This window comes from Cololabis saira, chromosome 17 (assembly GCF_033807715.1).
Source record: "Cololabis saira isolate AMF1-May2022 chromosome 17, fColSai1.1, whole genome shotgun sequence".
NCBI classification, from domain to species: Eukaryota; Metazoa; Chordata; class Actinopteri; order Beloniformes; family Belonidae; genus Cololabis; species Cololabis saira.
This window is the reverse complement of record NC_084603.1, coordinates 4,445,616-4,472,428: the sequence shown is the minus strand read 5'-3', so window position 1 is coordinate 4,472,428 and position 26,813 is coordinate 4,445,616. Positions and strand designations below refer to the sequence as shown.

General features: G+C 40.3%; 1 protein-coding gene across 2 annotated transcripts in view; it reads right to left on the bottom strand.

Annotated features, from left to right (window-relative positions):
* LOC133464043 (vinculin-like) overlaps positions 1 to 25,438 on the bottom strand; it is a 35,999-nt gene extending 10,561 nt beyond the window's left edge. Inside the window, exons 1-14 of one of the 2 annotated variants that reach the window (XM_061745988.1) lie at positions 25,039 to 25,438; positions 15,732 to 15,802; positions 14,583 to 14,733; positions 13,939 to 14,047; positions 11,096 to 11,218; positions 10,020 to 10,180; positions 5,376 to 5,466; positions 5,139 to 5,286; positions 4,138 to 4,291; positions 3,463 to 3,638; positions 2,201 to 2,391; positions 650 to 849; positions 301 to 429; positions 30 to 179 (exon numbers count right to left, since the gene is read on the bottom strand). In XM_061745988.1, the coding sequence (XP_061601972.1) occupies positions 30 to 179; positions 301 to 429; positions 650 to 849; positions 2,201 to 2,391; positions 3,463 to 3,638; positions 4,138 to 4,291; positions 5,139 to 5,286; positions 5,376 to 5,466; positions 10,020 to 10,180; positions 11,096 to 11,218; positions 13,939 to 14,047; positions 14,583 to 14,733; positions 15,732 to 15,802; positions 25,039 to 25,206 (2,022 nt within the window). In that variant the 5' untranslated portion in view covers positions 25,207 to 25,438. The remainder of the gene's footprint in view (positions 1 to 29; positions 180 to 300; positions 430 to 649; positions 850 to 2,200; positions 2,392 to 3,462; positions 3,639 to 4,137; positions 4,292 to 5,138; positions 5,287 to 5,375; positions 5,467 to 10,019; positions 10,181 to 11,095; positions 11,219 to 13,938; positions 14,048 to 14,582; positions 14,734 to 15,731; positions 15,803 to 25,038) is intronic. The other variant, XM_061745987.1, reaches the window with a different exon arrangement.
* Positions 25,439 to 26,813: the final 1,375 nt, after the last annotated feature.

Below are 26,813 nucleotides of genomic sequence, written 5' to 3'. Positions count from 1 at the left end.
GCAAACAGAAGAAAAGAAAACAGGCACACCTGTGGTGTGAGCTCCCTGGCGTGTTTCACGGCAGCATGTATGCCCTCCACTGTAATTTTATTGGCGGTTCCCACGGCAGCGGCCTTCTCAGCGGTCGCTCCTAACCGGCCTGCGTGTGTCTCAAAGTTTCCTGCACGCTCTTCAAAAACCTTACGGCAAACATTAGCATTTGCATGGAGTACAGATATGATAACCACAGCATCTGGTAGCGTATCAGTGAAAACAATGGTTAACCGCTCTACTGGGAGCATATTTTAGCATGTTGCTGACCTCCTCTCTGTTGGGGGCATCGGGGGGGGCAGTTGCAGCCACAGCCAGCATCTTAATTGGGGTGGTGGTGTCGCTAAAAACATCCGATACCTCCTGGGTCATCACCTCCTGCATGTGTTGTCTCAGGTCCTGGTAGAGGCAGAGAGTGTTGGATCTATCCACTAGATGGAGCTCTGCACCAATGCTTTGCCTTATACATACATTGTTATTATTCCCAGCTTGAAATGTCTGACATATATACTGTATATAAACATTGTTAAGTCATTTTGTATACATTTGTGTTAAGAGTTAAGCTCAAGGTTTAATTCATGTATAGAATAATGGGTGTGTTCGTGGCATCTTCAGATACCTTGAGAGTACCCTGAAGTTGTGCAGCTGTCGCTCGTGCATGAGGAGCTTCAGCCTCCCCCCTGTTCGCCATATCTGCCAAAGATGTCATCAGTGCCTCTGTTCGGTCGCAGCGGCCAATCATATCCTGTCGATACGGGCCCAGCAGGCCTCCTGCCAGCCTCCTCCCTTCCCCAACCATCCCTCTGATTGCTGCCTGGCCTGTTGGGGAACATAAAGAAGTCTCACACCACATCTACAGATACAATATATATATATTTTAAACCTGTATTTATCCAGGTAAGTAAATTGAGACAATTGCAATGAAAACTTGGCAGAGGAGCTGCAACAATAAAGGTAACATTTACAACAACAAAACCATACTTTAACATTAATAACAGCTTATGCAGTGACATACAGGACTGTCTCAGAAAATTTGAATATTGTGATTTTCTGTAATGCAATTACAAAAACAAAAATGTCATACATTCTGGATTCATTAAAAATCAACTGAAATATTGCAAGCCTTTTATTATTTTAATATTGCTGATCATGGCTTACAGCTTAAGAAAACTCAAATATCTCAAAAAATTAGCATATTCTGGGAATCTTAATCTTAAACTGTAAGCCATAATCAGCAATATTAAAATAATAAAAGGCGTGCAATATTTCAGTTGATTTGTAATGATTCCAGAATGTGTGACATTTTTGTTTTTTTAATTGCATTACAGAAAATAAAGAACTTTATCACAATATTCTAATTTTCTGAGACAGTCCTGTACAGAATATAAAAATGTAAATAATAGATTATAAAAACCCAAGATAAACAGGTGGATGCAATGTTTCGTTTGTTCATGCTGATGTTATTATATTTCTAGGAAGTCATTATGTTATTAATGTTGACTGAATTTGGTTCAGTCTTCCAGGATGGTAGTGAGCAGGTACCTGTGATCCACTGCAGCCTCTCACACTCTGCTCCCATGTGCAAGCATGGGAGAAGAGGGGAAATACATTGACAAAACAGAGAGACAGCTCACTAAAGCATGATAGCAAAACATTTATAAGTCAAGTTAGTTTTTTCACTTTAAAAACCCCATATTGTACATTTCTGTTTATACATTTTATTTTATCTGTCCTATGTCATCCTACGTCACTTTTTGTAAAGACTCATATCCGGCACTTTAAAACCCCATATTGTACATTTCTGTTTATACATTTTATTTTATCTGTCCTAAGTCATCCTACGTCACTTTTTGTAAAGACTCATATCCGGCACTTTAAAACCTCATATTGTACATTTCTGTTTATACATTTTATTCTATCTCTTATATATTTGTTTGTTTTTATATTTTTATTTTTATTGTATTGCACCAATCACCACAACAAATTCCTTGTGTGTGTTAACAAACTTGGCAATAAACCCTTTTCTGATTTTGATTTCTGATTCTGATTCTGAGTTATTCAGACATTCATGCCACTAAGTGCTGGCCGTCCATCATCCACACAGGCTCACAAAAAGCTTAAAAAGGTCTGATAACGCCACTATCCAAAGCCGTCATCATTCTGAACTCACCTACACCTCTGTCGTCCACTCCTGGGTTGTTCACCCAGCGGAGCGCCTGCTCCATCTTGCCCTCCAAGGTGACGGCAGGCTTGGCCGGTCTCATGTTGGCCACAGCCCGGTTGGTTTTGGACTGCAGAGTCAGCAGTGCTGCTCCAATATGCTTAGCCAGTGCACGAGCCTCCGGGGTGTCGCCTTTACCCCTGAAACAGGAACAGAAAGATGATTTGAGGGGAAGACAAATGGCAATAAAAGCAATTTAGAAGAGAAACCAGCCCATGAAGACGACTTTCAGACCCATTTATTAATGTCATCTTCACCCTTGTTAGATAGTAATTTAAAAGAAAAATACCACTCCGAATAACTGATGACAAGCCAATGACAATTATACCTATGAATAAATAATATTGATAACAATATGGTTACAGACATAAAGGTACAAATTCTAGTGACTGGGTTCTTCAAGCACAGTCTGTGATATTATTATTTTCACGTCTGTCTTTAAAGACTAAAAAAATTGAACTATATCATGGCTTTGAATAAAGATAACTAATCTACAAGATTAGAGCATTAATAAAGTATTTCTTTTGTGAGAATGTACAGTTAGTTCTTATAGGAATGCAGTGGGGTTATATGACTATGAGTCACATATTGTGAAAGTAGTTTCTGTTCCAGATTAGGAAAAGCTTGATAGTTCCCATACACACATTTATTTATTTATTTTTTTAAGTTCAAATCTGTAGTTTTTTTTTGTTTGTTTTTTGTATGGTTCTGGACAGCTTGGTCATTTTTTTGCTTTCCAAATAAATCACTTTTTTTTCTGTTTCAAGTCACTTTGGATGAAAGCATCTACTAAATTAATGCAATGCAATCTATTGTTGACAAATGCAAGATTTATGGTGCAACTGAATTAGTTAAACGAGATTAAATTTTAATAAAATGAAGTGACTTATCTTCCTGTTATCCGCTGACCATATAAAACAACAAATGATTGTATCAGAAATTATGTTGAAATATCTAAAAAGTGTTAAATGAGTGGAAATGTTCCCAACCCTCGACAGAAATACCACGGCCCCACCACACCGAGTTCAAAAATGTAAAAAATACTTTATTCTTGGACTGATGGTTGACAGGCAACACCATATTTTCCAGGTAGGTAAAATATGCCACCTATTGATGGGAGTTGGTTGCAGTCTGAGCCTGGGAGAGGAGGGACTAAAACTTAAATTCAGTCTATCGTTACTGGTGCATGTGTGAGAAGAGGGAATGCGTACTGTTTGCGCAGCTCCACAAGCCTGGCGGTGAGTCCTGCAATCTCACTGATGGAGCGCAGGATATCATCTCTCTCTTTGGGGTCTTCACACAGATCTGCGATGCGTTTGGCCTCAGCTAGAAGCGCTCGGATGTTCTCTTCCCCCTCGGGGCCGCCGTGGGGATCAGCGAGCCATGCCTGGCAATACACATGAACGACTCAATTCAAATCTAATGAGGATATAAATGTGCTCCTTTACAAAAATATCACGAGCTTCCAGGATGAAAATGAGACATCAAAACCGTGACCGTTTATGTTGATCCACTGGGGTTTTGTCTTGGTTTTTGTCAAATTCTTTTTGTTTTGACAGTTTCAATCTCAATTTTCTTGAATTATAGCATGAGGTTTTTGTTAAGCTTAATTAATACTTACTTTATGTCCTGTATCATCTTTTCCTTATCTACTATGGCCACCTAATCTTTTGTTTCAAAATATTTCATTCCTGTTTTGTTATTGCCTGGATTCATGTTTGGATGGTTTTGGAGAACTTCTTGTATCCAGTAAGCTTTATTGAAGTCTTCTTGCTTTCTTTGGATAATTTCCTTGGAAGCTCTTGGCTGTTGACCCTATTCACTTAAATAACCGCGAGTTAAATAACTGAAAAGAAGCACGATGAAATAAAGTTCCTGTCTCACACCTGTGCAGCGTCCAGCCTCCTGGCAATGGCCTGCTTGGCATTGATTAGAGCCTCCAGTCGGCGCGCAGCATTGTCCACTTTGCCAAATAATAAATCCAAGCCCTGAGAGCACTGGGCTGCACGCTGCACACATCCCGGTGTCGGGCCCTGGCCTCTGTAAGACACAGTAAAAACAATGCTGAAGCATGACAAAAAATAAGTTGAATCCAGTAAAGGAGAGAGTTTAAAACAGTACTCGAGTTGTAAACAGAATTCAGGGGGGATGGTGGATTTTATCATATGGGGACAGATAATTTGTGCTGATTACAAATAATATAATATATTAGAAATAATAGCACTGACCAAAACACCTGCAGAAATACTGCAGGAATGACATAGCAGCAGTTAAATGCAGCCTTCTGTAAGCTTTAAATATCCACTGGGCTTACATCAAATACATCAAAACACAACAATAAAAAACTGTTTTCTGAACTTATCAATATGACTCTGTCCTTCACAGGATAAGTAAAATGGATCACTGCAAAAACTCAAAATCTTAACAAGAATATTTGTCTTATTTCTAGTTAAAATGTCTCATTTTATTAAAAAAGAAATCTCATTATCCTTAAAACAAGAATCATCACTGGAAAAAACAACAATTTTCACCTGTTTCAAGTAGATTTTCACTTGAAATAAGTACAAAAATCTACCAGTGGAACAAGAAAGAAGGTAAAATCTTGTCCCAGTGGCCGATTTTCCTACTTATTTAAAGTGAAAATGTACTTGAAACAGGTGAAAATGGTCAAATAAGTTATTTTTCTGGTGATGACTCTAAATGTTGAAATAGCAGTAATACCACATTCATTGATGAAATGACATAAGGGATGGAAAGGAGGGATGGCAGTTTTACAGGGGGGATGATTTTGACCGTTTTTATTTCAGGGGGGATGCCATCCCCCCTCATCCCCCCTCAACTCGAGTACTGGTTTAAAAACGAGCAGTCCACATTCTCCTGTACAGACCTTGCTCGCAGATCTGCGACCAGGTCTGTCATTTGCCCCAGAGCTTTAGTGGTCGCGAGTATATCTTTCCTCTCCTTCCCGGCACACAGCTCTCCCACCTTGCCGGCTTCATCCAGTATGACACGCACTGCCACCTCCCCAGAGTCCCCTGAGAACAACATGCCAGAGAACTTAATTAGTGAACAACACGGAGGGTGTTTAAGCCCGAGATTCAATGAAACCAAAGCACACATCTACCTGGCTGTCCATGAGGGTCTTTGAGCCAGCCTTTAGCCTGCGCCATCCTTGATTCAATCAAAGCCAGAGATCTCTTTAAAGCCTCCATATCCTGAGTCAAAGGGAAAAGTCGGTGTTCCTGAACAACTTAGAAATAAAACAAGAATACTCTTCATGTTGGAATACCATCAATAAAGAGTTCAATTTTGACTGACTAGTTGCTGTTGTGTTGTGGGACTGTTTTGATAAATTCATATTTGAGGCTAAAACTTCATTTATGGTTATAGGCCAGGGGAAATAAGACATATATATATATATAGAGAGAATTATAGCAAATCACTTGTGAACTTTCAAATATCTATCATATCAAAATCAGGTATGATGAATCGGGTATAAGTCCAGCAGCCCAACATTTCAGGATGTCCTCTTGTTTTCGTCTTTGTTCTCTATGGGTGACGGGTCTGGACTTCAGGAAGACAAGTTTATTGGCTGCTCTAAGTCAGTGGTTCCCAACCTTTTTTCCTTGGAGCCCCCCCTACTTGTGTCTAAGACCAGCCGTGCCCCCCGACCCATACGTACTAGCAGCAAAAGAGTAAAGTGATTCGTTACAAATCTTTAATTGAAAAAATGAAAATTATGTTTTTGTGATATATTTCTCTTTGGTTTACCCTGTATACATATGACTTTGTCTTTCTCACCTTCATTTTGTGTCACCAATTTATAAAATACGCCCAGAAAATAATTGCAAGGACATAAAATAATTTCTGAAAAATGTCTCTTTTAATATGAGTGCAAACATTTTTAACATTTTTCCTTTAACAACCTGTCGGAGTAGTAGTATGATTAAATGTTGAATAATGATATAATAATAAGTTATTAAGTTTTTATCCTGCTAAATAACTTAGAAATATATTTTGGTCATTTTAAAATAATATGTGGGTTTATACAGACTTTGATTACAGTATTCCATTAGGTGTGTTATTATTTTGTATTTATTTAACATGCGCAAATATAATTTTTACAACTGCATATCCTCAAAGCAGACAAAGTTTCGCGCCCCCCCAGAGATCTCAGGCGCACCCCCAGGGGGGGCCCGGACCCCAGGTTGGGAGACACTGCTCTAAGTCATGCTATTGTAGGAGGTGCAAAATGTTGGTTTTCTATTGATTGTCAGCAGAATATGACATTTAAGTGATTTACCAACTGTCCCAGAATTTGGAAATGGGGTTCTTGCTGTAAACTTTGAATTACATTTTTCTGTAAATGAGTTTTAGATTATTAATTTGACATATATTAAGTGAGACTTAGTGTTCTGGTATTAGAAAGTAAAACAGTTGTTACATATTTTGTGTCACTATGCAATTAAATTATATCGTATCAAAACGAAGTCTAGGATGTAAAAATAAATATTAGACACCTGATGGAGTTTGACCATCTCAACTCGACAATGACAAACCTTTTTTTTTAATTTGTTATCATGAGATGGAGAGAGACGTCTTTTTTTCAGTGAAGAGAAGAATGAAACTCTTAAGTGGAGCGTTCAATGTAGCACATCTATTATTGATGTGTCTGGACAGCAACCAGCTTACTTCTATAATTCATGATCCAAGGGGATGGCAGTCATTATGTGCCAGCGGTTTCCCTTGCACACAGATAGAAAGTGCTTTTTGCAGCTCGTACGCTGAGTATGCAGCACTTCCACAGCAAACACACACAACCATACACACACACAGACAGATCATTGTTTGAGGAAGCTGTGTGCAGAGAATCATGCAGGGTTACAGGTTAGACAAGTGGAACAGATTTTAACTTGACCATTAATGATCTCACTGAAAACGCTAACAACGCTCAAAAATGTCTTTCTGAGAAAGTATTTTCTGCCCAAAACAGGATGCCACTGTTTCTACCACACAGTGAGCAACACAAGAAAAACAACTCATCTGTTTCAAGCCATTTTACTGAAATGGACATCCAGAGAGAAACAGATGAACATATAGAAGTAGTTATTAGTGATGAAGTTTGCGTGCTGCGGGCCGACTTCATCACACCAGGTAACAGTCAGTGGACTAAAACACTTCACACATCCACTGTTGAATACCTCAGTGACATGTATGCACCATGAAAGCATAAGGACACAGTTCCTTCTCCATCACACATATCCACACATTTGCATGCTGGAAACATGGGGGAGGGGGAGAGAAACAGGCTTACCTTCTACAGGGAGGAAAAGAATGAAGGAGGAAGAAAGTAAAGAAAGAAAAGCAGAACCAGGAGTTAAACTAGCGAGCAAAACAAAAAGTGGAGACAGAAAGTAAAGAGTGAATTTTTCAGAGATGCAGCTTGGTGGGAGAGTGTGTGTCCACATCACATGTGCAGGTGGACACTGCAAGACCAAAGGGGGTTACCGTATCTGAGCCAGGTATGTCGGGCTGTCAGAGGTTATTTATTATTCTTTTCAGATATTTATTTAATCAAGCAGGTAGTCTCATTGAGACATGTAATCTGTCTAAATAATACATCTGGCCAAAATAGCAAGAGCACAAAAACAACACAATAAACTGACTTAAAAAAAAAGCTTTATGATAATCGTAGTTTATGAATAGATCTAATTTTGGAAATGAGTTATTTCCGCCATGTCCCAAGTGCACAATCCCCCTCCAAAAATGTTTGTTTCTCTCATTCTTTTGAAGCCTAGAATACATTAAAACAGCACAAATGACTTTTTAATGTCAAAATATAATTTAAAGGAATATTAGATTAGTTAGTAGGAGTCATCATCTAGGGGTCACGGTCTCCTGTCCCTATTACAAGCCAGCCAAAATGATTATTTTTGCTTTGCCTTATAGTACTATGTTATACATCAAAAATAGTGAAGCTGGCGCACACACAGAGGTAACATAGAGGCCTAAGAAAATCATGATGGAAGAGAAATCAAGACAGATAACTAGCAAGAGACAGAGTAGAAGAAAATCTCAGACAGCGTCATAAAAGCAACTTAACATCCAGCCTGTAAGGTGGACCTCTGAGCTAAAGGTTGCAAATCTCCCTTGTGATGTTTTTAAGGAGTTTTTATAATTTTTAGCTCAGAAGTGAAGACTAATTCTCCACTTTCTCCATTTTCTGCAGCCAGATCCTTTTGAAAGCTCTTCGTTTTCGCCTTAAAGCAGCATAAAGGAACTTTTTTGTAATTTTTAGCTTGGCAGATCCCCCTATAGACCTGGAGGTTAAGTTGCTTTTTACGACACTGTCCAAGATTTACTCTCGCTCAGTCACTTGTTGTTGTCATTTTTTTCCAGGGGCCTGTACTACGAAGCGGGATTTGGGGTTAGCGAGGTAACTTCAGGTTTAACCCTGGGTTTTCAGGACTACGACGGTGGTTCACTTCTTATCGGGGCACATCGCCATGGTAACTTATGCTGAACAGCTAACCTGCTCCGGAGCAGGTTATGTTCGAGATACAGATCGCCGGGTATAAAAGCACCGCCCACTGACCAATCAGCTCTCTTGGAAAATGGCATGCCCTTTCGAAGAGAATCCAGTGGAGCTCGGTGCGCGGATCGTGAGAGGATCCCTCCGATCTTCTTCTTGTCATTTCTTTTTCTGTTTGCTGCAAGTAATGTCAATGCTATTTCATTGTGCTTTTGTATACTGATATCATCCTAAAACAGAGAGTGATAGAAACACTAAAGCCTTGTACTTGTTGTACTTCTAAGATATGAAAGTGAGCCTACTTACCGCTTTGAATTATGTTTTTATATTTATTTTTTATTTGCTCCCATGTGCGTTTCCCTCCGCTGGGGTTGCAGCGGAAGGGATGAGGCTACAATTGTCATACACGCCATACGAATACATCTAAGCAACACATGCATTTAACAGAATAGACAACTGTAATTATAGTCAGATCTACTTATGCCCTAATGATGGGGCAGTGATGTTTATATCCCTATGAATTTACGCATTTATACAGTCAGCGATCTTTTGCCAGCTGTCTTTCCTGCATTTTGCAGCTGCAACTGTGTTGCTTTTTGCCTGTATTATATGCCTATACTCATCATATTTCCGTAAAATTATTGTTTGCTCTTCGCTACTGAAATAAGCGGCTCTGACAGCGGACTTCTCCATGCTTGCGATTGGTCATGCGCTGAAAACACCGCCCCTTTTATGTGCACGCGCTCATATCCAGATTGGAGAAACCTGGGTTGATATACCGAGTTGATAACCACCGTCGTGTGACCGCTTAGCGTGATTGCAATTGTCCGGGTTAGCGAATCTGGATAAGGAAAAGATATCCTGGGTATGTTGAACTTGCTTCGTAGTACAGGCCCCAGGTCTCTTTGTCACCTCTGTTATGATGTCCATGGTAGATCAATGAGGTAGCGTCATCTTATGGCCACAATTGCTAATGTGCAACAAAGTGCTGCAAAGTAATACGGATGTTGTTAAAGTGGGTCGGCCAGGATAGGACTCCTCCATGAAATGGTTAAATATTCTTTTGAATAAAACTGAAACTGATATTTTGTAACATGGAAAAACTAATCTAACTGGGTAACCTGGAGTTTATTGCTTTGTATCATTTATTTTGTCTGAACACAGTCAGCGATGGGTAATGAGAGTAAAATCTCATTTTTGAGGTTTTTAATGAATATGAGCATCACAGTTCTTTACCTTATTGGCCCAGGCATCTTCATCCCAAGTTGTGAGCTGTAAAACTCGTATGATCTCGTTGATTTCTGCACTCATCTTTTCAAAGGTGAACCTCCGGTTCTTCTCTGCCTCCTCCACACCAGCACCTCGACTGCTCTTGGTTGTGACAAAAATCTTTATAGCTGAAGACAGAAATAGGAGTGTTACAGGAGAATTATTTATGGGTGTTACGGGAAAATGGACAATCACTAAAGCCGTATCTAACGGACAATATTTGCCTCCTCTCCTCTCTATTAAAACGGTGTTTGTGTAGAGGTCGTTCATCGGTGTGGATTTAAAACTAAAAAACATTTCAAGAGACTGAAGAACTAAATGTGGGGTAACAATTTGATGCTGACTGCTCTTCATATTTAATCAGAATGTCAAAAAATGTGTTGCAAACACTCCTTACTGGTTCTGTACTTGAGGAAACAGCTAGAATCCCTTCCAGATTAGGTATGTAGGTGCAGAAGATGTAAAAATGGCTAACCATCACCACCCAAAAAAACTAACGAAAAAAAATCTTTTTTTCATGCCTTCAATTACATTTCTTTTGGTATCTTTGTTTGCAACCTGCATATATGTGTGGGTGTTACTTTGTAAATTCATGGACTTTAATTAAAGTTTCCTGCATTAGCATTCTGGATTGTGCCTTTAGGCTCTTATCCAGCTTCACACTAAACTATGTCAGCTATTTTATTGAAAACAGATGCCTGATGAAAATATTCTGAGAGGGATGAGAGTGAATAAAGCTCTTAGTCATTGTCTTAAATAATCACTCAAAAAAATCCTAGAAAAGCACAGTTGTAGATATATTTTCTCAAGAAACAATTATTTTGTTTATGTAAATGCCTGTTTCGATGTGCAACTGAAACTAAAACAATTCCTCTTCTAGAAGGCATGATAAATGACTGCAGACAGAGCTGCTGGTGGGCGATGTTTCATCAGGCTCACATCCCTCAGCACCTAATGACTGCAATTATCAGTGTTGCTATAACAACGGCTGGATGCTTGGTGACCTGCTCTGTCATTTGCAGACACAAAGTCACAATGTGCACCTGAGATAAGGACCGGCAACAGCTCTTTGATGGTGTTCATGGAGCTGACGAGCATCTGTCTGTGTTCTTGGTGTGTCAGCTCCTGCTGCCTCTCCTCAATCATCTTTGACATTTTGGTCATTCCTGAGCAAAACAGTAAAAAAAATCAGAGAGGTTACCAACATCCAAACCAACCAGGCGGTGGATTTTATTTTGCTTTTTATTACTTTGACTTTGGTTTTCACACAGTTGTTAATACATGGACAAGTTTAAACTTTGCTGGCTAAGGAACTGATCACATACAGTGACTGCATCAGTGGAGTCTGTGAAAACTTTGGCTTTAGATTTTCTCCGGCTTATTAGACCGCAGTGTACTGAAAACGTAATTAACCCGATGCTTCTGATGATAAATGGCCCGTTTGTGGTCCTGCCAGTGAACAGACTCATTCATAGCATCTTGGCATCAAAGGAGCACCCTGTTATCAGAGATGGATTTAAATACAAAGAACTGTATAAAGTTTGACAAACAGATTCAAATAAATCATATTTGTTTTTGTTTTTTGCAATTATGTTTAAAACTGGATTGTTCATGAAAAACAATCATAAATTAAAGCTGCAAGCAGCGATGAACGGGCCCTCGCACTCACGTCCACCGCCCCCCATAAGCATATCAGAAATGACAGCACCCACGACTCTCTATGTCAAACCCTTAAAAAGTTATAGCAGAAAATAGGGACAACCAATCAGAAGAAGGGGTGGGGCTAATTCAGGCCAATGAAGGTCAAGGACTCCATACAGAATCTTATGACACCACCCACGACTCTATGTCAAACCATTCCAAAGTTATAGCAGAAAATCGGGACAACCAATCAGAAGAAGGGGAGGGGCTAATTAAGGCCAACGAAGCTTAAGAACTCATTACAGAGTCCCATGATACCACCCATGACTTCCTATGTCAAACCATTCAAAAGTTATAGCAGAAAAAAGGGACAACCAATCAGAAGAAGGGGCGGGGCTAATTCAGGCCAATGAAGGTCAAGGACTCCATAAAGAATCTGATGACACCACCCACAACTCTCTATGTCAAACCATTCCAAAGTTATAGCAGAAAATCGGGACAACCAATCAGAAGAAGGGGCGGGGCTAATTAAGGCCAACGAAGCTTAAGGACTCATTACAGAGTCCCATGACACCACCCACAACTCTCTATGTCAAACCATTCAAAAGTTATGGCAGAGAAAAGTATTCTAGGGGGCGCTGTTGAACCGTTAGCCACGCCCATTAATGCAAACCATGAAATATCAAATTTATCGCCAAGTCTGGCTTGCATGCAAAATTTGGTGACTTTTGGAGAACTATCAAATATGGACCAATCACATGAAGGGGGGGCGCGCCTTTTGGCGTCTAGCGTCGCCACGGTAACACTTTTGAAAGAGAAAAGTAATGCGTGGTGTCGCAGGATGTAGACGCACATTTTGATGTATAACACACCTGGGTGCACGTTACGGTTCGGGCTGAATTAACTGCCGAAGGAATGGCATAAATTTCGCCAAAATGACACAATTTATTCAAAATGGCCGACATCCTGTTCGGTTTCGGCCATGGCTCCAAGAGACTTTTCTTTAAGTTCTGCCATGATACAGGTGTGTAGCGATTTTCGTGCATGTACGTCAAACCGTATTGTGGGGCTTGAGGCACAAATTTTTTTCTGTCGAACCAATCAGATGAAGGGTGGGCGCGCTTTTTGGCGTCTAGCGCCGCCACGGTAACGCTTTTGAAAGAGAAAAGTAATGTGCGTTGTCGCAGGATGGAGACGCACATTTTGATGTATAACACACTTGGGGGCACGTTACGGTTCGGGCTGAATTAACTTTCGAAGGAATGGCATACATTTTGCCAAAATGACACGACTAATTCAAAATGGCTGACTTCCTGTTCGGTTTCGGGCATGACGCCAAGAGACTTTTCTTTCAGTTGCGCCATGATACAGGTGTGTACCGATTTTCGTGCATGTACGTCAAACCGTATCGTGGGGCTTGAGGCACAAAGTTTTCAAGGGGGCGCTGTTGAGCCATTTTGCCACGCCCATTAATGCAAACCATTAAATATCAAATTTTTCGCCAGGCCTGACTTGCATGCAAAATTTGGTGACTTTTTGGGCACGTTTAGGGGGGCAAAAAGGCCCTCCTTTCGTCAGAAAAATAAAGAAAGAAAGAAAGAAAAAAAATTCCTACAGATACAATAGGGCCTTCGCACTGAAGGTGCTCGGGCCCTAATTACCAGTCTGTTTCATTGAATAGTGATTCTGTAGACAGGCACAGTGCTTATGCACATTTCTGGCATTCATCCATGCTGTTTACTGTACGGTAATTGATTACTGTTTGCACCCTGAGACAGTTTACTGCTCACCTTAAGTGACAGCAGAAAATACAAGATAAGATAAGATAAGATAATCCTTTAATAGTCCCACAGAGGGGAAATTTGCAGTTTACAGCAGCAAAGGGGATAGTGCAAAAACAAGAGGCATCAATAGAAATAGTAATAACACAGTAATAATATCAGTATGACACACTATAATCAGTAAACTGACAGTAAACCTATACTATTGTCTCAAGGAGGCCTATGGCAACACGCCATGCCAATCTTTACACCTTTTTTTCTACACTTTTTCTGCTGTATACTGTTTTGTTGATGAAAAACAGTAAAACTTATCAGAGCATACTGGATTGGGGTTCAGTGAATGAAATCATTCATTCACTCTCCATGTGGTAAACTGTGTGAAACTTCACAAAAATACTGACATTTTAAGAACCTCTTATTTTTTAAAATTATTTTTCATGTTTCCAGAAAACACTTGGGCTGACCTGGTCCGAGGTTTTTCGTGTAAGTGATGAGGTCCTCCATGGTCTCCACCACTTCAGCTACTGTCAGATACTCTAGGATACCTTTACACACTCGGATTATTTTACGCACCTAAAGCACAAACAAACACACAAAATCATAAGAATGATCTCCAGCACGACACAAACTCTCAGTGTTAACTGGTGTCTAACTTTATTACAATAACAACAATATTCACTTTGTGCATAGGCTTTTTTTTACACGCAGATTAAGTTGTTTGTGTGGTGTCTTTGTGTGTGTATGTGCGTGTGTGTGGACAGTCTTATGATGTTGTACATCTTGTGACTGAGAAAAGTTCCTTTTTCGAAAAAGAGACTAGTGATGAGGCATGGTTAGTTTAATCACGTGTCCAATGTGACTCCACTTATGGAGCTGCTGTTGAACCTTCGTGCACACACAGACACACACCCTCACCCTAAGTTATGATAGAGGGAAGTCATTTGATCCCAGTGATTAGATCTGCCTCCATTACAGCCCGAGCTCCTAGAGTTCTTCCTTCCTCTACACAGCTGCTATATAAAGCTTTATTTCACTGAAAGATACCAAAGCACCTCTGAGTGAGAGTCAGTGTCAGAACACACACGGATATAAAAAGAAAAACACAGACCTCTGCCTCATCGAAGGTAAGGAGCAGGTCTGAAGTTCCAGAAAGTATACCCCTGGATCCATCGATCAGGTAATCTCGTGCAGGAACAGAGTATGGATCTGCTTTAAGCATCTGAGCCGCCTGGACGAGCTTCGAGCATGAGTTCTCCACCCTGAAACATACGGCTGACTTAGGGAACATAAAACAGCTAATAAACGGACCCATAACTACAGTCTTAGAACAGCCAACACACAATCATAACGGGAGGCTCATGGTCATGCAAAGTGTTTCATGCAAAGGTCTAATTTGGGAAACATCTTGATAAAATTATGAAATTTGAGATATATGTGAATAATGTAACCTTGAGTTCTGCAAAATCTGTAAACAACTTATTAAAAAGAAGGGCTTTAATTCTTAAACATGAATTTTCTACATCCTTTCAATTGGTGATTAACCTGCAGACGGTTATGATTTTTAAAAACATTAAAATAAAGCCAAATATCTTCTCTTTCTAACCCCAACTAGTCAGGGTATCAATGGCTGTTGGTTCATCTATATTTAGGAGGGTTCACATTCCCACATGCCCCCATCTAAGCCTCGTGAGAGAGATTTATGGCGTTGTGCCCCATGTATGTGTGAGCTACCAGCAAAAGAGTGGCACACTGCTTGTGAGGCTTCAAAATAAATAAAAAACAAAACAACAAACAAACAAAAAAAGGCACGGAGGTAAGCTAAAAAAAAAAGATGATGTTGATATAAATGCTGTAAAATCATTGGAGTTCACGCTTGAAAAAAAAAAAATAGAAGCAAGTAAACGCAGCGTGATCTCTGAGCCCCGGAGCTGCTGAGTAGCAGCTCTCAGCTGGCTCCCTCTGTTTATGTCAGCTTTTTAGATGCAAGCTGGAAAACAGCGAACAGCCACTGAGAGGTCTGGATGCTGAGGCCGGATGTGCACCCGCGCTCGCCCTCAGAAGTAGCCCTTTGTTGCAGCTGGGAACGAAGCCACTTTTCCAAACATTACACTGCTTGGAATCCTCTTTGAAACAAGTTCTCTGTCTGCCGAGATAAAGTGGATCATTTCCAAAATGTTGACTCCGTGAGTGGGACAGGCGGCAACAGACGGAGCTCCGTCTTCCAAAGCATGCACAGTGGTTTCAGAAACAGACTTACTTAATAAAAGCAGGAGGCATGTCTCTTTTCATCACCTGGTCCTCTGTGGTTTGGACTGTTTCCTTCCCCACCTGCAACACACAGATTTATTTTATCACTTGCTGCAGCAAAGCAGGAAATTGTTTTTTCAAAAGAGCACTGTTAATAGTCTGAGGGGTGAATGGGTGTGCACCAATTTGCACCTATTTCAAGTATGCATGCATGTCATATCTTTGAGGGAAGTAGCTCAGGCTCTGACTGATTGTGCTGCCTGCTGTTCTACATGACGGCATGTCGGGGAAAGACGTATCGGGAGCTCTTCGGCAGCCCTTTGAACTTTCACATCAAGCATCCAAATATGGCTACATATTGTTGTGCTCACTGCATCAATTCGTTGGTGAATTATCACAGATGCAGAAATATAATCACTTTCTATATTATATCAGGCACACGTGATATTCAGGATTAAATATGCTAAATGTTGATTTTTTATTTTTAATTGTTGATGCAGTAGTAGGAGTCAACAGCAGGTATACAGCAAGGGGACTTTTTACACCTTTTCTGCATCTGCAGATGTTCATTTACTCCCAGAGTTGACTGAAAAACGTTGCTCTTGAACACAACAGACATCCCACACACGCAACCATGCACCCGCCTACACAACCAAACACACACAATTCTGTAGCTTATTCTTTGTTTTCTTAACACAAATCCCTAGCCCCTTACCTCTAAACCTCCCCTGACTCGAAACTTGGTCAGACTCCAACCCTAAAACCAAATCTTGCCCTCCAGAGACCCAACTGAAACACATGCCATCAGGCATTTTCAAACCCTGCAAAGATGTTGGCTGCCACATGAGCAGTGTGCTTCTGGTTTACAGATGCCACAAATGTAATAATACAAACTCCCACACATACAGAGATACACGCACACTCACACACACTGCAGATGCAATTACAGTGAGTTGATGGCATCAGTCTTTTGCTGCTGCATCAGTGAAATCTGGTTAATAAACTCTCTGGCTCCAGAGACTCCGGAAGCAGCTTCACTCCGGTCAGTTTCTGGTCCTCATGTGATCTCTTTTTCAGTTTATAGACACTTTTATTTATTTATTTATTGGCATATTTGTAGGCTGAAGATGTTTTATTAGCTATATGTTTACTTTACTGTTCTATTTTGTGCTAATTAAATCAGACTTTCTATATTTAAATCACTAATATAACTTTTGTTAATGGACTGGCAACATATCCAGGGTGTATACCCGCCTTTTTGGATGGATGGATGGATGGATGGATGGATGGATGGATGGATGGATGGATATGCACAAAAATACTCTTTATCTTGATAAGACCAGTCAAAATTCAGGTTTTTATAAACGACATAATTGAAGAAAACATGGTTCACAGACAATTTATGTGTATTTCATGATCCCAAAATGATTTTATACTGCTTAACTGTCCCCAAATATTTAGAGCTCCCAATTAGATTTCATGAAATGTTAGGTAAACTGTATTTGATCCAAAGACAGACTTTTTTAAATTTGATTTAGAATATAAATAGATTAATTCTTTATATTTTCAGATAACTGGAAATATCCCTCTAAATATAAATGAAGAGTGTTTGGATTGGACTTCTAATTGTAAGATTTCAAATAAAGCATACCTGTGTGACCTCGATGCTTTGAAATATTCACCAAACACAAACTGCAAACTTGTTGGCTAAAATCTACATAAAAAATTGAGTCAATAAACTGACTTGAGAAAAAAGGAGGCTACTAGACCACACACTGCTGGAAAAAAAATCATTATATAATGATGCCTTACAGACCATCTACAACAAAATGAGCAGCGTGAAGCATTCATTAGATAAAAAGTAAAATGATTCACTACCTTGAAAAGAATTTGCAGAAAAATCACAGAAAGACAGCAGCTTGTGGACGTGTGTTATTTTCAGATGAGTCAGGATGTGCAAGGAGAGCCAAAGGTAAAAAATGAAAACAAAAAAATCAATTTTTTAGTAAATAAATACCATGAAAGCATGAGTTCTTTGCCCAGAATGTATTTAAAGTCTTCAGAAAAATTACCAGTTTTTGGGCAATACCTAAAATGAAGAGGATATTTTCCCCATTGGCATTAAAATGTTATAAACTAACATTTTGAATACTAAAACACTGTAACTGCAATAATTTATTGTAAAATGAATTGTATATTGGTGCACTATTTGCATTAATTTCAGCTGTCGTCCCCCTATTTCATGATTTATGGCCTAACTAAGGTACTGACTTTAGGGAACACTCTGTACTTCAGCAACCTGCTTAGTCTTATTTCCAAAGCAGGTGCAGAAATGCATAAAATATTAGTCCCTGCCATATCATTTCACTGTGAGATGTTCGCAAACACTGTTAAAGGGGCCTTTGATGTGCCTAGGTGAATTTCTGGGTTCATATTATGCAAGCAGCTCCCAAATGCGAGGCAGGCAGCTCCAAAAGTAGACCACATCATCCTTATAAACCCTCCAGAGGAACAGAGTTTCCTGTCAGCAGCAACACTTGCAATTGATTATTCAATACATTATTAATGCATGGATAAGTGGTTTGCTGGACACAGTGTGGTTGTGCATCTTCAAAAAGAGTAACTGCTTCAGCAAAAAGAAAAAAAGGAAGAAAAAGATCGCCATTTTTTTCAAACAACCAAAATAAACGTAGACTCACCTGGCTGACACTCATCGGTTCTGGTGGAGGTACAGATTTCATATACTACAAATGTTTTTCTTTTTCAATTAACTTCATTGTTTTGGATTTTGGTCTAAAGAGGAGAACTTCCAGCACTGTCCAAGTATCGTTTCATGTACCAGTCTGGGTCCACAAACTTGTACAGTACCTGATTGAACGCATGTGCTGGCCCCTGGTCAGTATTTATCCCAGGATTAATATGAGCTTTTTTTTCCATTTGTTTTTTCAGTTTAGATTTACGCAATGTTATTAGCCTGGCCTGATTATTTCCCTCTTTGATACAAAAGAATTAATCTGGATTAGGATTTGACTTTCATTTCCAGAGGACAGTACCGACGGACACTGAGGAAGCTGACTCTGGGAGCCACAGGATAAGCATATAGCCAATCAGAGCAACAAAGCATGTGACCGCCGGAATAGTATCAATAAAGACATAAAAAATGGTGTATAGTGGCGTAGCAACCCCAGTGAACGACTTTTGTTGGATTTTGCAGTAAAACGTTGTTGACCCAGTTTATTATAAGCAATTATACAGCCATCTTATTTGTTTTGAATGCTTTTTCTTGAATACTCCTGTAAAGCCTCCTCTCATTCCACTGTGATTGGTTCAGTACGTTCTGTGAATGAAATGGCTGTGAATGTGAAGCGCACTAGACTCATTTCAACATACAGACTGAGTTTACATGCACTCAATAACCCTTTTAAATATTGGCAATAACCCAAATTTGCACGGCCATGTAAACACCAATAACCCCTTTGAATAACCCCAATTTGCTCATATTCTGTTTTTTAAAAACCCGAATATGACCCCTGGGTTACTCCTTTTAAACCCCGAATATTCGGTCATGTAAATGCCAAACGGAATATCCGATCAAACGGAACATGAATTTGTTTCCTGCGCATGCTCTGTTCGCAAGGAATCCTGGTCTTTTGAGTCCAGGACGTACTTCTAAACACGGCGAAACGCAAGACGGCGCCACACTTTTGGAGTGAGGAGGAGACTAATCATTTTATAAATGTAATGAAGGATATGAACATTTTGGCATTTGTAGACGGTAGAAAGTACCGGGATAGCAAGATTTACAAGAAGGTGAGCGAAAATTTGCGCGAAGCAGCATTTGTTTTGAATTTGGATTCAGGAAGAAGAAGCGGAAATTACGCTAATTGCGTCATCACGTTCTCCATGTGTCGCTGGTTTGATCCAGATATCCCGAATGATTAATTACCATGTAAATGGAATATTCTGAATGTTTCAGTAACCGGAATATTAGCAATAACCCGAATTTTGACTGCATGTAAACGTAGTCACAGATTTTTTGTGAGGTGGATGTGTTTGGCTGACCAGATGATAATGTTACAGAACCGTATTCAATCTCCAGAACTTGGTCTCGTTCACATGTGCAACCAAGGCTTATTTAACCTCTTTTCAGTCCTGATTTAAAATGATTAGCATTAAATAAACAAATGGTCCAGTTTAGTACAGATTGGGACCTCACTGAGCAATAAGGCCCTCTGTGACATCACTTATTGACTTGTTAACTTCTGTCTAGAAGCTTGTAGAAGTTTGACATTTACCCAATAACACTGAATAGCATTGAACTAGGTTTAGAAAAAAGGATGGATGGATGGAGTTTGACATTTGGTTGTTCCCACACTGGCCTTTATGAAGTCATAATGAGGCATATTTGTAGAAAAGGGTGGACCAAAGCTGTTTGGGGGGAAAAAAGGGACATATCTTTGAGGACAAATTTAAAACAAAGCAATTATTTGTCAGATGAACCACCACCACACTGATCAAAATGTTTGAATACAGCTTAAAATAGCATGATGACTCATGGAAGAAATGTGATGATTTAGTATTTAAAAGAGAAAAGTTGATGCTTCTGGTAAAGGAGTAGTGAATAGTTTGGAGCCAGCCCCAACGGCTCTTGGTTGGTATTGGATTTTCTTTACAGCGAATGGTTACGTCTGTGGAGCGGAGGTATTTTTCAGTTTGCTAACATCAGTTTTTCTAACATCTGACATCTGCTGCTGCGAACACAGATGATGAGACCTACAACACTGAAAAAGAGAAACTTTAAAGTTAGTCTGAAGGGTGTTATATAAAGCCAGAACAAAGTGCTGAAAGGTGCTCAGCAGCGTGTGAAGCTGCGCTCTGGAATCACTTCTCTGTTGCTGCACCTCCTTGTATTGCACACAGTCCTTTCACGCATCTTTCAATCAAAAACATTGTTTACTGCAGTTTCAGAGACAAAATATTTGATCTCAAACTTCTTAGAATAATTAAAGTAAAATCCCAGTGTATCTATTAATCAGCACTTACAGCAAAAAAAAAGTCCTTTGAATGTACTTTGAATGTTGATTCAAAGCAGACCGAGATGCAGAGGGGATGTGTGTGAACAAAGCTAGTAGAGCTGTTCGATTAATCGATTTTAAATCGTAATCGCGATTATGTAATTAGAACGATGTTAAAATGTGAAACTCGTAAAATCGATTTTTCACTTTTTTTTTTTTTTACCTTGTCTGCACACATATTAATGATTGATAACATATTAATGATTGGTGGAAATACCTCTCAATACCTGCGACAAGTGCCCCATCGGAGAGGCTCTTTAGTGTAGGAGGGGGCGTTGTAACATGCCACCGGGTAGACCGGCTCGTGTTCCTTGCAAAAAACTTGCAAATGTGAATAGCAAATGTAATGACTGACATTACACACCTCTACCTCCTTCATGGGTTGCATTATTATTTAGCATGCAAAGACCCAGTTTAGTTTAATTAGAAAATGTCTTGTTTTATTTAATTGGAAATATAACTTACTGTATGTTTGCAAGTGCTGATTTTCTGATTTTTTTTTTCAGAGATAAAACTTTATATTTTATTATATTTTTTAAAACTTATTTTACAGAGTTTTGCACTTTATTCATTCATTTTTGGTTTAATAAGAGCAAAGTTTGCACTTAAAGCCCAATGGAGCAAATGTTCAATAAAAAAACAGCATATTTGAAATCATTTCTTTGCCTTTTGTCAATTCACAAAATAATCGTAATCGTAATCGAAAATCGGATTTTGAGAGAAAAAAATCGAGATTTTATTTTTGGGCAAAATCGAACAGCCCTAAAAGCTAGAAACTAAAATACTTTTTTTTGGCTGCAAGAGCAAGAAGAGAAGTCTGAATGGGTGAAGCACAGTGAGTTGGTGGTCCAAAAATGCCAGTGACACTTTCCCTCCCTCAGCTGCCAGTGTCCTACTGACAACTGTAATCTCTCCTCATCTCCACTCATTCTGCATCACGCTGTTTGATTGTTTTAGTCACCAGACTCCCTCCTCGCATGCTGCCTTCCCTCTTTCTGTTCTCGATGTGTGGCTACTTCACTCAGTGGCAAATCTATTTATTCCTCCTTTTCCCTCCCCCAAGACATACTTGGGGTCCGTGCTGACTCCTTCAGGAGCGAACACTTTACTTACAACACTGAGGCAGCTCTGTCATCAGCAGAAGTTCAGAAAGCTCACTCTTTCAGCTGAATGCATCGGCAGCTCCTCACACATCGTTGGTGGATCTGGCATCAGCCCGCTCACAACCTCTGACGGTTCGAGAATGACACCATCTTGAGTGCGTCTAAGTGTCTCAGTGACCTAGATCTTAATTACCCCCCAAAGCCCGCTCATGCTGGACGGGGTTATCTGTGTAACAGTATCAGTGAGCAGTGGGACTCTTGTGGCGATGGTGGCATGTTGCTGAACAGTATAGTGTGTTGACTCAAACTGCACAAGGCTAGAAAATGAATCATCTTTCTAAAATACATTTTATGTCCCCAGAAGTGTATCAGTTTGAGCTTTAGGTGTCCTTTATGTCCAATTAAGCTTATCTACCCAGCAACCGACTGCTGCACACGCAAGTCCTCTGTTCTCACGCTCCTTTGATGCTCTCCTTCAAAACCAGCTTGTCATCCACTTCTTTACTCTTACTTATCACCAAGCCCATCCTTACCTCTTCTCATTGGCTTCAAATGTGTTTAAGAGTGTCTGGCAACGTAGCAATCCTACAAACTTGCACCCCTTTAAAAATATACATATGAGAGCTGACAAAAAATAGGGACATTCTGACCTTTTGTTGTATCCTATATTGTGTTATTTTCTTATCCTTCTGCATTCTCCACCCTAACAATGTTTTCTCTGTCCACAATCTAACCGTGTCCCTGCAACCTTACAGTACATCTCCATCATCTGATACTGAACGACAAGCCTGAGGCTTCCTCCCTCTGCTCACTCTCTGGATGCACCAACAGCCAGAGATAGGAAAAGGTGAAGCCACTGGACGTTAATGACTCAATCAAATTGGAGTATTGCATCGTGGGGATTCCTTTTTTATGTGCCACAGTGTTTGAGTTCAAACCAAGCAGCCCTTTTCATGACCTTAACAAGATATTACTCAAATTGATTTGTTGTGTCATTGCACAGAGAAGCAGCTGTCCTGCGTGAGAACTTTTGCATAAATATAATGAGAGATGTTTTTATCCCAACAGGGTGTGAATGATTTAGTCATCCGCTGAATGTTTTGGCTATTGATCGCTGTGCATCACACGGATACATTTAGATGATAATTAAGCAACAGTTGTAATCCATTCTGCAGAGTTAAACTTTAGACTGCGGTATTTTGTACGTAAAATTGGTTGCATTTACGTAAAATACAGGAAATTACTTTTAGTCACATATGTGTAAAAGCCGACTGTGCTGCTGTTCTTACCATTATATGCACAATCAAAATATATTACATAAAAATATTTCCGATGCATCCTTTCAGATGTTGAACAAAATGGTTTTTATTTGCAAGCTGGATTTAGTCCATTCAAAAGAGGAACTGGGGATTTTGTTAACCCACTATTCCACTTAGATTAGAAAAACTTGAAAAACCAGAGGAAAACCTTTAAGGGGACACGTTTCACCACCTTTTTCTCTCCTTACCATTGAGTAAAGGAGTGAGTGTTTACTTCTGCCTGCTGGTGATTTACCCCCGAGTGAGTGAAGGCCAGTCCTCCCTGCATCAATACCAACGACCCGGATCAGCATTAATGATGTGGCCAGTATTGATTTTGCAAGGCCCTGCACACTGGGGAGACAGTTTCTGACTGAACTTGTCTCTTTCTACTTAAAACGACCAATTAGACCCAACGACTGGGAGAAGAAATGACAGCTGAACATGAAAAGTGCATGAGTGGAAGGAGCAGAGGGAAAAAGCAAGGAGATGAGGTTGTCATCAAAGGGAAGAAAACTATCCTCTGGAGAGGTAACTGAGTTTCTTAAATTAATTGCCAAGCTTGCGCTGCTTTAACTCAGTTTATTGGAGCCGAGGAAGCAGAAACATAGTCCACAACACGTCTCCTTCTCTGGCGCGGGTGAAATTGATCGTTTTTCTGATCCCACACGGAGAGATGCATCCTGCTCGTTCAACCAGCACTCGTTTCTTCCGCCCTATAAACTCCACTGACCTCAGCTGCCTTCTGATGATCAATCTGGATAGTTTGACATGTGTTTCTTGGTTGTGTGTATGGACGCGCGCCGACGGGGACGCACACAAACGCCCGCAGGAACGCACGGAGGACTCATGTCAGCTGTGTGTGACAGTTTTATAGCATTTGAATGGCCAAAGAGACCAAGTTGGGATTTCTACACTGCAAAAACTCAAAATCTTACCACGAATATTTGTCTCATTTCTAGTTAAAATGTCTATTTTTTAGTCAAAAAAATATCATTACACTTAAAACAAGAGTCATTACCAGAAAAAAGACTTGTTATTTGACAATTTTCACCTGTTTCAAGTAAATTTTGAATGAATGAAGTTTATTCAGTCATTGCAACACAAAACAACACCAAAAAAACATTGTACACAGCATTAACTTTTCATACAAAACCAAAAAACTGTGTTGAACAATAACTGAATAGGCTGAAGCAAAATGCTTAAAGCCTATAGTACCAACTTTCTATTTTTGGCTACCGACCTCCAGAAAACCAAAAAGAGAATAGAAAAGCAAAGAAACAACAAAAGGCAAAGAAACAATAGAAAAGCAACATTTACAGATGGTCAATTGCACTTATAAGCTTCAAAAATAGCTTTACAAACCATTTTCTTAAATACAACAAAAGAATGACATGTTTTTAAATTTTCAATTTTCACTTGAAATAAGTAGAAAAATCTGCCAGTGCATGGGACAAGATTTATCTTGTCATTACAAGCACAAAAATCTTGTTCCACTGGTAGATTTTTCTACTTATTTCAAGTGAAAATCTACTTGAAACAGGTGAAAAATGTTTTTTTTTTTCAGCGACGAGTCTTATTTTAAGTGTAATGAGATTTTTTTTATTTTTTTACTAAAAATGAGACATTTTAACTAGAAATAAGACAAATATTCTTGTTAAGATTTTGCAGAGTTTTTGCAGTGTATGACATATAAGTCACGTGGGGGAAAAATGCTGTTATGTGTAGTGGAAGACAGCACTCTTCTCGTGATTTTACAACAGCTATTCTCCAGAAATGTTGTCTTGTGCAGACTGGGAAGTTGGGATGGCAATGCCGCTGTGCGGGGCTTGGAAACTCACCCGCACCAGGTTGCTGACGGCCGCCTGCACCGCCGCCACCGGCACCGTCAGGTCCGGGATGGCTTTGCCGTCCACCTCGCCCTCCTCGTGCATGATGACCAGGTGGGAGATCTGCTGGGCCACCGGCTCCAGGATACTCTCGATGGTCTTGGTGTGAAACACCGGCATCGTGGACGACTTTCACCGCAGCCACCGACACAGGGAAAAGGCGTGTGGTCGCTCCAAGAGGGGATGATCAGATTCAGCACCTCCTCACTCAGCACCTCTCCTCCTCCTCTCCTCCTCCTCGCACAGACGCGGACGGACAAATAACGAGTTGGTCAGTCCAGCTACCCTGGAAGAAGAAGTCCCTCTCTCCCTCCCCGCTGAAGGCTGGACTCGGGCGGACGGTGTCCTCCGGTGGGAACGACCCAAATCGTGACAGGAGGAATCACCGCCCTCCGCCCAATCACGGCCGAGGAATACAGCTGCCAAGCGGGTTGCTGCTGGTGCGCACTGACGCCTGATTTATGGTTCCGCGTTAAGTCGACGGCGTAGGGTACGCGGCCACGCGCACCGTACGGTGCGTGTCGCCGCGTACCCTACGCCGTAGGCTCTGCGTTGGTGTAACGCGGAACCATAAATCAGCCTTGACGCTTCGCCTGCACACACACACTCACACACACACTGCAAATGAGAGCTCTTCCCAAATTACGTCATGCATGCCAGTAACCCCAAAAAGGAAAGTGTTTGGGGTCACTTAACGGGAAGAAATTGTAATTCCAAGATATGGGAGAACATCCAGTTGGGGAGTTAGTATCTACAACTGGAGAAGGTTAGGTGCACAAATGTGACCAGAAGCTGTTCCATGCTGCCACATAAATGTCAGCTTTGCATACCTCAATCAACTGCATTAAGTAAAAAATTTAAAAAAAGTTCTGGTGTTTTTGATTTGTTTAAATTAAGCGTTAAACCAACATCTGACACATGATCCCTCTTCATTAAAAGGTGGGTTGGGAGTTCGTGTCTCCAGTTCTCAATGTCCAGGTCTAAATAAAGACCAAGGATTCAGTTTGCTGCTGGCTGCAGCTGAAAGGAGTCTCAGTGATCACCCCACAGCCTCCACACACTGTTTTTTTTTTACTTCTTTACTCTGTGACTTAACATTCTTAATGATTGGCTTTAAAGTGTTTCAAAACTAACCAGAGAAACCAACTTTAAATGGTCTGTGTAAGTCTGTTTGAGAAATGTAGTACTGAACACAACTCAAAGTTTATGTGTGCATTTGACTGGTGTTTCTGAGTGTGTGTTTGTGTGTGGTTGCCGGTGTTGTACTCGCTCCTCCTGAAATCTGAGTGTGTGTTTGGGGAAACATGAGACACCAACAGCAAAAACAGCATTACTTATTCCCCTCAGACCCCATGCTGACCAAAGAGCCCAAAGCCAAGATACTGACATGTTTGTGGTGTATTCAGAGAAAAGAGGCTGCTTTCCAGACAGACTGGACACTCTGGTTCTCCTGGATGGAATAGATCCAGTATCTTCCCTCTCATCTCATCTCTTCTTGTTGGGAATTGTCCTTAAAGAGAAGCAGTTGTACTCGATGCACCTCAAATCCATATTTGGACTGAGGCAGAGTATGAGCAGCAGTAAAGTAAACTGGTGCCTGAGAGTAATTGAGGGGATGCAGGATGAACTCTGATTGGCTCCAGTGACCTTACCGTGAGCTGTCTGTATATGTGGACTTGTCCAAACAAACTCTGATGGAAAACATTAGAGAGAGCAGGTTGCTCAGG